The 13219-nt window shown below is 42.5% G+C and overlaps 1 protein-coding gene across 1 annotated transcript in view; it reads right to left on the bottom strand.

Annotated features, from left to right (window-relative positions):
• Nucleotides 1-956: 956 nt before the first annotated feature.
• itga3b (integrin, alpha 3b) overlaps nt 957-13219 on the bottom strand; it is a gene marked incomplete at both ends in the record, with an annotated part of 29505 nt that continues 17242 nt past the window's right edge. The window contains 20 exons of the mRNA XM_083993868.1: nt 957-1067; nt 1260-1385; nt 1483-1581; nt 1756-1869; nt 3193-3327; nt 4965-5141; nt 5466-5568; nt 5727-5804; nt 6013-6092; nt 6170-6247; nt 6487-6655; nt 7011-7108; nt 7245-7391; nt 7532-7671; nt 10644-10711; nt 10804-10890; nt 11025-11158; nt 11257-11345; nt 12124-12317; nt 12943-13147. Coding sequence (XP_083849994.1) covers nt 957-1067; nt 1260-1385; nt 1483-1581; nt 1756-1869; nt 3193-3327; nt 4965-5141; nt 5466-5568; nt 5727-5804; nt 6013-6092; nt 6170-6247; nt 6487-6655; nt 7011-7108; nt 7245-7391; nt 7532-7671; nt 10644-10711; nt 10804-10890; nt 11025-11158; nt 11257-11345; nt 12124-12317; nt 12943-13147 — 2432 coding nt within the window. The remainder of the gene's footprint in view (nt 1068-1259; nt 1386-1482; nt 1582-1755; nt 1870-3192; nt 3328-4964; nt 5142-5465; nt 5569-5726; nt 5805-6012; nt 6093-6169; nt 6248-6486; nt 6656-7010; nt 7109-7244; nt 7392-7531; nt 7672-10643; nt 10712-10803; nt 10891-11024; nt 11159-11256; nt 11346-12123; nt 12318-12942; nt 13148-13219) is intronic.

Below are 13219 nucleotides of genomic sequence, written 5' to 3'. Positions count from 1 at the left end.
ATGCAAACTCTGAGTAAAAACCTGCAACTTAATCAAAACAATGTACAAATTACTCTTGAATGCAACCCCAACTCCAATGTACAACAATGCATTCTTCAAAAATACTTAACAAATTACAATCTCTGAAACAAAATAAAATGTTTAGTATATTGCACTGAAAGAGTTGATGAAATCTACTAGAAGATAAAGAATTTCCAAACTGAATGCTTTATCCACAGTTGGTCCATGCACTGTCAAGTCTCTATGGCTCAACTGAGCCCAGTGCTCTTTGTTTGGCCCGTGCCAGTGTGATGGTGAGTGGTTCGAGGTTCAATGTTCAAGGTTCAGGGTTCAAAGTAAAGGCCTCAGCAGTGGCAATGCTGCATCTCTGTCCAGCTGGTGATCCAATACTTTTTTTGCGGCTCCTCAGGCTGAAATCCCAGATTAAACTGATAACGCTCAGCCTTGCGAATTTTCACCCCCTGGTGCTTTGGCATTATCCGGTAGTAGATGGCTCGCTTAAAGAATCCAAGCTGGAGGGGGAGAGAGGGAGAGAGGGAGGTGACATTAAAGACGAGGCAGTGAAATGGCAGGGGAGCTGGGATTATTGATGGGTTGAGAGGAAGATTTAGGATTCGGAGGCTGAGGAAAATCAGGTTAAGGTAACCGAGAGACCCACAATTTCCTACTGCGTGAGATTGGAAAGATAGATAAAGCAGCTTAAATAAGAGTTACAGCAGCAGTGCAATGCACAGTATTAGCCTGAAAGGGAAAAAGAAGAAATGTTAGTTACAGTGCCTACGGGAAGTTGATGTAAAGTGAAGAGACAGAAAGTGGAGTGGTAAGCTGATTCACACCCCAAGCTTAGTGCTGTCAGTAGCAGAATCTGTAGGAAATCCATTTGAAAGTTTTCTTTTTTTTTTTTTTTTTACCCAAAAGCCCCACTGGTGTGTGCTGTCAGGCGGCCCGTGGGGGCCTCAGTAGTCCTCTGTCAGCCTCTCTGTCTCAGAAGGCTGGATCTTCATCTCAGCCTTCTGGGCCTTGGCCTCATACATCTCCCTCCTGCTGGCCCTCTGGAAGAAGCCACACTGGGGGGGCGGTGGAAGAGGAGGGTGCATGGGGAAGGAGGGGTAGGTCGAACGTTAGACTGATGGCTTGATACGGAGTTTATAGATGTGAGCTCAACGGGTCAGCAGAGACATTCAGAGCATGTCTCTGTCAGATTTACAGCATGTCAATGTACAAGAGCACGATCAGCTTGACACGATTTGTATCCTCACCTTCCATAGTATAAGAATAATGATTCCTAGTAGGAGAATTCCAGCTACTGCGGCTGAGATGATGATCCATAGCGGGAGCTCATACGGGATCTCCACTCCCTCCACTGGGTCTATTTCTACGGTGAACTATAAGACAGTAGGAGGCAGTCAGGGAAAATCATCATCATCATTATCATCCTGATGATCCCAATGATCTCGATCGTCATCATCAGCTTTTACGCACCGTGATGGGCTGATTGACCATCCTGAGGGTTGGTTTATTAGTAATGAGCTTCAGCGTGGCTTCACCTCGGACTTTAACTCTTAAAGCGTTGGCATAGTCCTGCAGGAACACACACAAACACACGAGAACATTTTCACAATGAAGTAAACTGTAGTTTGCCATCGATGAGTTGCAAAGTGTGAGTGTGTGTGTGTGTGTGTGTGTGTGTGTGTGTGTGTGTGTGTGTGTGTGTGTGTGTGTGTGTGTGTGTGTGGCTGCAGCTGGTGAACGAACCTCAAGCATTGTGCTGTTCCACAAACGGGACCGGACATAAATCTTGGCTGACTGCGTCATGTTGAGTAGTGGGCAGGTGAACGTCACACATTTCACATTCCCCAGGGCGCAGCTCTTCAACACAACAATTAAACAAACATGGACAACCGCATTATATTAATATTTGCAGATTTTGTTTTAGGTTGTACACAAGCTGATAAGGTATTCCAGCAGTAGTAGAAAGGAAGGAGCCTCGGAGCCATGACCGTTAAAATCTGTTTTATTGTTATAGGCATCCAGGGAGACTGTCAGTCGAAGATTTACTTCTACTGATTCTATTTTATAGTATATGTGGTGTGAATGTAGGTTGGTGCTGGTGTTATTGCACCAATATGTCTCAACAAATGAATGAATGCATGCATGTTTCATTTAGCATTATTTAATAGTTATAAAATTGCTACAAGTCTTAAAGCAGAAGTAAGCAATATTTTTGTGTTAATATAAGTCTTAAATAGTTCTATCTTCCCACAGCAATCACTTACATAGAGTGTTTGGCTGAAACACTCTGCTCTGCTCTGAGCCGAGGAGAAAACTTTTCTCGTATCCTACAAGTTTTATCCAATGAGGAGAGAGAACGGCATGAAGGGCTGTGTGTGCAGCCAAGGGATGCGCCTGAATGTGGTGATGTAGGGACGAGGACCAATAGATCCATGACGAGGGCGGGGGCTGCTAACTCCATCGGCTGACAAGAAGTTATGGTGCGTTCAAGGCAGCCCGTAACTCATGTTTTTCCGACCTGTGAAGTCGTACCAGTTTGATCTGGTACGAGTTCACGGGTCGGAAGTTACGAGTGGCCGTTATAGTGACTTTCACAGATAAAACAGGTCGGAAAAACACGAGTGGGTTGCCTGGAACGCTACAAAGTCGTAAGTCGTGACTTGAAGCTGTAATTTACGGTTTCAAAAGCCTGCCTGGAACGCAGCATTAGCCAAAACGACCGGATCGCTTACTTCTGCTTTAATTGTGTTCATGATGTAGGCTACTCGAGACATCCACATAATGTAGTGTAGACTTGTAGACCGGTCTTGGTCTCAAGACCACTTTTTGTGGTCTTGGTCTTGTCTCGGTCTCGACAGTGTTTGGTCTCGGTCTTGTCTCGGTCTCGGGTCTCTTGGCCTCGCAATGTCTCGGACTGGCAGAACGGTCTCGAAGGGATTTGTAGCCTACAATATCCAGACAGCCATGCTTTTTTTTGGATATCATTATTTATTCACCCCCTTCAAGTGGTACCAATCACATGCATTTTGTGACTCTTGTCTTGGTCTTGATACTCTCTGGTCTTGGTAGTGTCTTGGTCTTGGTTCAGGCGGTCTTGACTAATGTAGTGTAGCTACTGTATAGGCACATTTTTTGTCTGAATACGGATCATGAGAGCACTCGGGCTGTCCCATTTCTTACCAACTCGTAGGTCTCTTTTCGATGAGTGGTCAGTTTGATTGACGCCTGCGGCTCAATGATTTGCGGCTGGGTCGTATCACGAACATCATCCACCACAATCTGCCGTTTAGTGCGCCCGGGCCTGCTCTCTGACAACTGGAAGGCAAGACAGAGAGAGAGAGAGACAGAGAGAAAGAGAGGAGAAAATGAAGGGAGGAAGTAGAGGAGACAGAGACATTACATCAGAGGGTTAGTAGTAATTACTGGTTTTGATAAAGACATTACTAAATTCCTCTCAGAATAGCATTGTCATTTCCATCGTCTATATTTAGGCCACATGCATTACGATTTTCTGTTTCGGGGCTATGTGAGGTTTGTATGTGGCGACACAGATGTTTTTTTCCAAAATGTATTTCTGAGCAGCTGTGGTTTGGCTGTCAGACCATTTTCACACCACTGACGTTTACTTCAACTGCTCAGACTGCTTCACTTCACCCAGATACAATTTATGTCATAAGTCTGACCAATATAAAAGCACAATATAAACAGCAGCAGTTAATTAAATGTAGTTTTGGTTAATATTAGTCCAGTTCAGAGCAAAATCTCAAGGCCACTGCTACATTTTAAAACTGTAAAGCATGTTTAGTGCTAATTGTCAAAAGTTAGTGCTAAATATTTTACCTGCTGTGTCACTGCGGGTGTCTTAGTTTGCTTGCGTTAGCATCTAGTTCAAAGCACCATTGTGCTTTAGTGCAGCCTCACAAAGCAGCTAGCTTGTACCACTCTGTTGTTCTTTGTCCCAGGCCTTTCATTAAGGCCTCTACCTCTGTTTATTTGTAACCAAGTTTGTGGCTTTTCATAGATGGAACATTTTTGGGATGTGCGTATTTCAAGGGTGTGGGCAACAGGACGCCGTAAAGCGTGGAAGAACAAGACAGGAGAGATAGGAAAGATTACAACAAAAACCGCCACACGCATCAAAGGTCTCAGTCTGAATATCAACCCAGTCACCTTTTTATGTGGTTTTCCAGCTGAATCACTAGCATCATTTGTGCGTTATAGTCTGCATCTTTAGCGCCTACTTTGGCTTTACATGTTCCCTCAGGTCATGGGCGTATGTTTGCATATGGACCGTAGGGACATGTAAAAAAAAAAAAACATTTTGGGAGGACAGAATTACCCTTAATAATAGAGTGGACCCACTGTGGTTAGAGTTAAGTCAGTTGTGGCATACTATTGGCTGATTGGTTAGAGGCACAAACTGTATTGAGGCTCATAAGCTCTTTTGCACAGCACACTTATATAAATGTTGTCCACACCCACACATTTTGTACTTTGTAGATATGACTCCAAAACAAGTGTACGCAACGTTTAGTAAAATAGATACTAGATAGATATAGAATACTAACCAGCCAGCAGTGAATTGATTGAAATTAAAACCTGGCAACTAATATCATCAACCATTCATTGTGACATTATTGATATTGATGCAGGAGGCTGCATTTTAATATTGGAACTGATCATGGTGGGGCTAGTTTTAAACATTAAACCAAAGGAAGAAGTGGAAGAGCAAAAGTGGCAGGCCAAACTGAATATACAAATATTTGTATTGAGTAAATGGAGAATTTAAATTTGTTTTGGAGGGGTAGCAAGGTTGTTGTGTCCCTACCAATGTTTAGACAAACCTACGCCCTTGTCTCATTTTCAATCTGCGCACTATTTCAAGGCATCTAACATATTTAGGACTGACATAATGTGCAACACTTAAATAAAAACTTAGAGCAGAGTCTTACAGTGAGGTTCAGTGTGTTGACGAGTGCTTCAGGAGGGTTACACTCCACCTCTGATTCCCCCTTAACAACGATCTTCGTCAGGTACAGCAGCCACTTGCCGTTGGATACCTCTAAAGGCCAGTCAAACTCCACACCCAGTGTCCCCAAGTCTCTCAGGGGGTCATCTCTCATTTCGACCTGGTGGAGAGTCAGACAGGCAGCAGCACGGAAAAAACAAAATCAAAATGATACTATGAAATAATATGGGGTAAAATAACAGTCAGAGCTGGACTGTAACTTTGTGACTCCTAAATAGTATCCACCCCTGGTCATGCTTACACCACAAACCATAGCTCACATAACAATCCCTTCCCCACACAATATTAAACTTCTGAAGAATAGAAGCACTGGCTCCAAAGACTGGGTGGGGATGAGGGAAATGTGGGTGAGTAGCACACATAGTGTAGATGCAATATACAGTCGTGGAGGTCTAATATAGCCCGAGTGGTAGAGGTGACTCACATTGAAGGTGAACTCCACCAGACTGCCCACGTCACTGGTGTTTACCATGGCGGACTCGCCCATCACTGTCCCACCGAACGTTGTTTGCACCAAGCGCTTCTCCCTGTACAGAGTGACAAGTTAATGTACACTGTGCGGCCGGGAGAGAGACGTGGTGTGGAAGATAATGTGATGTGACATTCAGTGCCGCCATGGCATTTCTGTGCTCTTCACTGTACTGTATATACACTGCATCATGGGTTATTAGATAATGGGACTCACATGGAGAAGGAGGGCAGAATGGTATTTTCAATCAGCAGGCCCACAGGCACCGGCTTCAGGTCACTCTGTTCACTAAGACTGAAGAAATACACTTATTATAGCATTATAAACCATAATGTATAACCACAATGACATGGCATGGAGAATTAAAATGCAAATTAACTTTAAATGCTAAAAAAAATGTTTAAAAAGTTAGAAAATAAGAAGAATAAATGCTGAACTGTAGAATCAAGGTTGAGATGCAAGTTTAAACATGTTGATAAAAAAAACAATCTCATATACTTACGTGGACAGAAGCAGCTGGGCTTCAATCTCTTGTGTATAAAGATTAATCCCTGATGTCTCAAATTTTAAGACAAGTGACACCTGATGATGAAAACAATGAAATTAGAAGAATCATAAACCAACCTGAGTAAAAAAGAGAGACAGGTATACACACTCACCTTTTCCTTGCCTTTAAGCGGATTCCCCAGCTCACAAAGAAGATCGCCGTCATGCAGGCTACACGGTATGTCATTGTCCTAAACAGTCAGCGGATCAAAAGAATTATGAGACTGATGGGATTCATGGGAAAGTAGGCGCAATCAGTGCAGCCTTTACATTTCTTGTGGAAATTGAGGAGTGATTATTTTCAAACCTAAACAAAATGAACAGTCTCATAGTGCATTGTGTTTTTAATAAAATGATTTAAGACCTGGCAATAGGGAAAAACTATTAAATGGTAATTTCCCTATCATCTGCTGCCCCCAAGTGGACATACCGCTGATCTGACGCCAGAGTATTTCAGTGCGTCAGGGATGGTGACGTTGAGCACGGCCTGGTGAGCGTCCTCAGCAACTTTCCCCGGAGAAGGGAGGTTAGTCACCTCCACCATCAGCTTTATTATCTTCATGTTGATGTTGAACTGAAGCACCTGTAATTTTCCCTGCCTGGACAAAGACAACATATAGGCCTTCTTATTTGTCTACTTATTTATCAATCATTATTACTACATTTATGCTTGTTTAGCCCATAAAATCTGCTACCAAGGAGAAGCAACTAGTCTGACTCAAAAGAAGCATTACAGATTTAAAAAACTGACATCATAAGACCCTCTTTCCGGTATTTATGCTAAGCAAATACTAACCTGCCACTTTCTTACTGTATGTAGCCTACTGTTCAGACATGACTTCTTTTCAACTAACTACTAATCATACTAAACTTTAAAACGTCCTAAACTGTGACACTATAGCAGCTTTAAAAATCCTTAAACAAAGGGTTAATTTAATCAAAATATCATCTCACTTGGGGTACGTCTTATTATTGTTGCCAGCAAACCGAGCTTTCAGCTGCAGGTTACTGGTACATTTGTTGTCCGAACCACACGCCTTCTGAAAGTTAATCTGCAGGAAAGCAAACATAAAACAGATTGAATTATAGGCTACCTCACACAGGAACCATCACAGATACATGTGCTTCATTGTCCAAGTAATTAGGAATGTGGAATATAAATGTATTCTATGCAGTTCTACCACCTACCTCCGCTGTTTGAGTAAGTTCCTGCTCCTGGCTCAGAACTGGGAAGGAGTCCAGGTTCTGGAGGGCACGTCTGGCTTTGGGTTTTTGTTCATGTAGGGACATGTTGAGGGAAAAGACCACTGGGTCCAGTTTGTCCCTCACAGGTACCTGTAAATAAATCCAAGAATTTAACACTTGTAATAAGCATAATCTTAGCAATAGCAGCTTGTCAATGAACAAATAAATAAGTGAACATAGACAGCAGTTAACAAATATTTTACAATGTTGTTCTGTTGTTGACATCTTACCACTACAGACAGCTTCAGAGTTTGACAGGTGGTTTTGGAAGATTGCAGGCTAATTAGGCCGGTATAGGTGTTATCATTTTTGGGCTGGAAACGAACTCGTGGGCTTCTTCTCTTGTCGGCTTCCACTGTGTATTTCACTGCTTTACAAAGCAGAAACACGCACATTAAAGAGTGAAGTAGTTCATAATACCTTTGTAAACAACAGAAATGCAAATGGGTAAAAAAAAAAAACATTGCAAAAAAAAAAAAAAAGAAAGAAGTTCAGACAAGGGTTTATCAAAGAGATAGGCTATCGCCTATAAAATGTTCATTTTATAATGGCCCAAAATGATTCAGCTTAATTATAAATATTGTCTTTTATTATGAAGGGTTCAAAGGAGGAAGTTATACGAATGACGAGTTGTCCAGGTAAATAAAGAGAGACTCCAGTGGAGTGTGTAAAGTTTGGCGCTAGACTGATTTAAATCGCGTGTGACGTCATCTGTTAAATTTGTGCATAAACTTCGACGTCCGTGTCTGGGATTATTTCTATGGATTATTTATGATACTCGACAGTCCTCACTAGCCAGGACACTTGTTGTTCACCTGTCTCTGGGAGCAGATACACATATTTATCCGTGAAGCTCGGCAGGCAGTTGTGTAGGCTACCTGTTCATGTTAACTAGCTCATTAGCATACTGAGTGCATACCATTAGCCCCTTCATTAGCAACGTGAATGGACACCTGGCTACTAGACTGCTAACACCGTTTATGCTAAAGGCTCGAACTCAGTTTATCTGGCGTGGAAACCTGGATTTTACAAGATACAAAGTAAACTCCCTATGTTGAGGGACATCCGAGAGTGACCACCCATACAACAGAAGAGACCACCTGCTGACCAGGTAACTTAAGCTGCAGATTGGACTCAACTAAGGTAGGCTACCAAACGCTACTCATTCTGCTCTGTGATAGTTTTTGGGCCGCTGTGCTCACAAGTCTCAAATCTGGCTGCAACAGGTTTTTGTTTAAGCGATGCTGCTGCTGCTGCTGCTGCTGCTGCTGCTGATGCTATCTGTCTGGTGTGTGTGTGTGTGTGTGTGTGTGTGTGTGTTTGTGAGCTTGATGTAAATCTGAATTGCATCACAAAGTTGCAGAAGAAGATGACAAGTGAAAGTTTTGTATTAATTGAATTAATGCTCATGTTAAAAGGTAGGCTAACTTGATCCTGCTGAAACCGATTCCAGTATGATTTCTGGTTAGCCTAATTCTTTGGTTTGATTTTATGGAGTAGCCTATTTATACTTAGTTTTCCATATGCCATGTTAGGCCATATGTTTTTGTTGACCATGACAGTTGTTTAACTATTTATTTGATTGTTTAGATATGATACAAGGGTGAAGTAAACAAGCAAAACCCAGAAAAACAGCAGCTGAATGGGTGATTAAAGCAGAAGTAAGCGGAATGTTTGTGTTAATATGTCTTAAAGGCCCCATGGCATCAAAAATGTGATTTTGGTTATTTTTTCGTGCTTGGGGAGGTCTTTGGGCCACGACTGCCCCATGCATCAAACTGGTCATAAACGGAGAAACACCAAGGGGGCAGTTGTCGGTCTGAGAAGTGAAGCTCACTTCCGCGTTCAAAAAACTGCAATCCCCTCGGCTGTCGCTGGGGGCTGGCTCCAGAAGGGAGCAACTCCAATTAAGCCCCATGTTAAAATAGCCGATTTTACAGCTTAAAAAAACATATTACAGCCTGGTACATTTAAATTTTTTGGTCTCAACCGATAGTTTCTACCCCCGCACACACTCTGAGGGGGGTGAATTTTTTTAAAACTCTACCGTTTTACTATTATTAGGTTTAAAGTTCTGGCCAATTAGGGCGCAGAACCGTTGAGTGACAGGTCCGGAGACCGCTCCAAATATGGCAAGTAGAATCCAACATGGCGCGGCTCAAACCCCCGTAGTAGCGGCACAAAACAGACTCCCCCAAACCAATGGGTGACGTCACGGGTGCTACGTCCATTCTTTTGTCTATGAGAAACACACACCGCCCATTAGCACTTCCTCCTTTCTGTGATGTCACACACAAGGTAACTCCGCCCACCGTGACCAGTTGTTTTTTTTCAATTTTTATGAATGCAGCTTAGGTTTCAGTTACTTGCCTGTGATTAGCCCGACCACACGCCACTCAAAAACAGTGAGCCAATCAGAGGAGAGGTTCTCATTCTCTCTTCTGATTGGCCAAATGACCTGTGCCTGCTAGAGCTCCAGAAAGAGGCAACAGAAAGGGGCAATATAAACGATATTAAGCAGATTACAGGTACTCAAAACCAATGATACATCTTGTTAGGGATATCAGCAGGTAAATAAACCCAGAGAAAAGTGCACAGCATGGGGCCTTTAAATAGTTAGGCTATATCTTCCGACAGCAATCACTTCTATAGAGTGTTTGGTCTGAAACACGGGTCTGTCAGTCACTCTGCTCTGCTGTAAGCCGAGGAGAAAACTTTCCTTGTATCCTACAACCTTTATCCAATGAGGAGAGAGAACGGCATAAAGGGGCGGTCCTCTCTGTGTGTGCAGCCAAGGGATGCGCGTGAATGTGGTGACGAGGGCGGGGACTGCTAACTCCATCTGCTGACAGGAAGTTAGCCAAAACCACCGGATCGCTTACTTCTGCTTTAATGCTCATGTTAAAAGGTAACTTGATCCTGCTGAAACCGATTCCAGTATTCTTTGGTTTGATTTTATGGAGTATTTATAGGCTACTCAGTTTTTCATAGAGGCCATAGGTTTTTGCTGACCATGATAGTTGTTTAACTATTTATTTGATTGTTTAGATATGATACAAGGGTGAAGTAAACAAGCAAAACCCAGAAAAACAGGGTTGGCAGCTGAATGGGTGATTAATTGAATAAAAAAAAAACTTGAGGACCTTTCCTGATTTAAAATAGATAGAAGATAGAAGAGAATAGGTTATTGATGGGATGGGCCACATAAAAAATCCACATCAGTATTTGTGAACAGCCAGGGCACCGGTGTCATCATCAACTCAAAATCACAGCCATTATTTGTGCAACTTGTAGATATTAGTCATTTACATGTTTATGACATTTAAGTGAAGAAAGTCTTACTGATATTTTTCTTGAAGTCTTTGTTTCCATTGCTCATTGTGAAAGACATGCACAGAGTTGCTGTAATGCTGTAAAACACCAACAGACAGTAACACACGTGAGAAATGAGTGAATAAGACAGTTTCAAATAGAGGTATCATATTCTGGGATGGCTGCTCACCATGGTGCCTCTGGAGGACACTTATCTGCGTCTACGATCCAAGGCTCCACAGTGAACTCCTTTTTTATGTGGACGACTGGTCGAGCTCTGTAAACCAGTATATTGAAAACAGGAATAAATATGTGATAATTTATACACATTTTTCTAATATTTTAACACAATGAACAACAAAAGCTGTTTGTTAAAAAACACATCAACACCGCGTTTTCTCTCATTGCTACCTGAGCAGGGCGACGCGGTCGTCCAGAGAACCAATTAAGATGTCAGGGTAACTGTTATCATCCATGTCCATCCCACCGTTGATGGAGTAGCCGAAGGTGTGGAATCCGTTGCTCACTGACTTGCCCTCAATCACCTGTAGAGGGCAACAACGGTACATGGGAGGTCAGTACAGTAACTGTGGGCCAGTCCATATCCTGCATGTTCTGTATAGTAGCCTATGTGACATGTTACCTGACTGGGGCTCTCTGAGATTCCCTGTTTGCTTCCCATCCATATGTAGACTTTTCCTGTCTCGTGGAAAGGAGCTCCCACCGCAAAGTCTGCAGACAGTGACAATGAAGTGAAATATTGGCAGGGAAACATGCTGCTATCACAGGACCGTCAGTATATGGAAGATATTAGGCCTCTAGGTGGCAGCATTGCACCACCTCATGATTAGTACATTGCTGACCATGAAATGCAACATGGTCCATCATGTTTCTATGCTGAGATGTTGCATTAGTGCAGTGGTTCCCAACCTTTTTTGGTTCGTGACCCCATTTTGACATCATAAATTTCTGGCGACCCCGCGTTCATGTGCAGTCACGTGATTGCGGCTGTCAATCAAGATGCGTCAGCTGAGCTCAGATGTTTTTATATGCTGCATTTTATTTAAACTCGATTTATATTGGAGAAAGTGAAAGTATAGAATACAGTTGTTTAAGATTGTGTGTGTGGTGTTTTATCATAATTTTAAAAAGAATAATAATTAGATAAAAAATATATTTTTATCAGTATTCTTTTTTCAATTACGAGAAATTTCAGGCGACCCCATTTGAATTCCAGGTGACCCTGCATGGGGTCCCAACCCCAAGGTTGAAAAACACTGCATTAGTGTATAAAGAACAATGCTAATGCACCATTTAGATAGGGTAGACATAGATAGGGTGCCTGCTTGATGAAGATAGGGTGTGACCCAGCAGGGACATGCGATACAGTCAGTGGATGGATGGACAGATAGGGTGTTCACAAAGTAAAGGAAAAATATAAGATGCAGTTAAACTAGGTAGATCCTGTGTCACCATTTCAGAAACTAGTTGCATGAGTTCAGAGTCGTACCTTGGAATCCATCTTGGTTGATATCACCAATTGCAGCAACTGCCAAACCGAATGCAGAGCCCGTCGGCCCCTTCAGCACCGTGGTGGCAGTCTTCTGGAAAGATCCATTCTCATTCATGAAGATGTACACTGCTCCGCCTTCGTCATTCATTCGGTCAAAGTAAAACGGAGCTCCAACAATCAGGTCGTTCCAGCTGGAAGAGGCAAAATGAACATCAGTAACAACCTAATCTTGACCAAAAGAGTTTATATTTCACAATCTTGCAACTCTTGTGAAATGGTAGAGTTTAACCAGATTAACTGCTGCCTTAAAGCGGGCACATGACTTCACAATGATGTCATGATGTCAACACTTTATCTGAGCTGCTGAAAGGACAGGTTCTCTTCTCTCATGCACACATCGTCATGCATTCTCTGCATAACACGGCATATCGCTGCTCCAGAGCACTCGACCATGAGGAAGCTCTGGAAGATCAAGATGGTTACACACACTTGCTTTTAAAGATCCAAACACAGCGTTTCTGCTTTTCTTCTTCCCCAGCTGTGAGTTCAGACTTTTAAGCTGCAGCTTGTAGTTGAAATTAGGTGAAAGCAAGATTGCTTCTTAATTTATGGGCTTTTCTTTGTTTGGATGTTAGACTTTAGTTTTTGAATTAAATGACTTCCAATTTGGGATTCCACTCAAACTAAGGACATGGTGGATTTCAAGCATATCTAGACAAGGAATTATGTTTTTAATTACCATATATATCATATATTCCTTATGTTCCTTATGTTCATTAAGACACAATCTAAACTATCTAGTTTATAGAAACATACTCGTCGTTGTTGAGGTCGGTGACGGCCAGGCTGCTCCCAAAGTACGAGCCCACTTGTTCTCCAGGGATGATGAGCGCTTTTTCAATGGTGGCGTCGGTCTTTGTCCCAAACATCACAGAGCCCTTGGAACCATCCCTGGGAGACCCTGTCACTACTGTGAAGTCATCGTGACTCAGGAGCTTCTTCTCTTCAAGAACTGAATAACCTGTGGTGAAGAGCGTTAAAGAGCTGTTAAACTGTCATCTGACCTTTTGTACAGGTGATACAGGCTCTTTCC

This window comes from Trachurus trachurus, assembly GCF_905171665.1.
Source record: "Trachurus trachurus genome assembly, chromosome: 19".
In the NCBI taxonomy this organism is placed as follows: Eukaryota; Metazoa; Chordata; class Actinopteri; order Carangiformes; family Carangidae; genus Trachurus; species Trachurus trachurus.
Note: the sequence above shows the minus strand (reverse complement) of the source record. Positions and strands in the feature narration are given on the sequence as shown.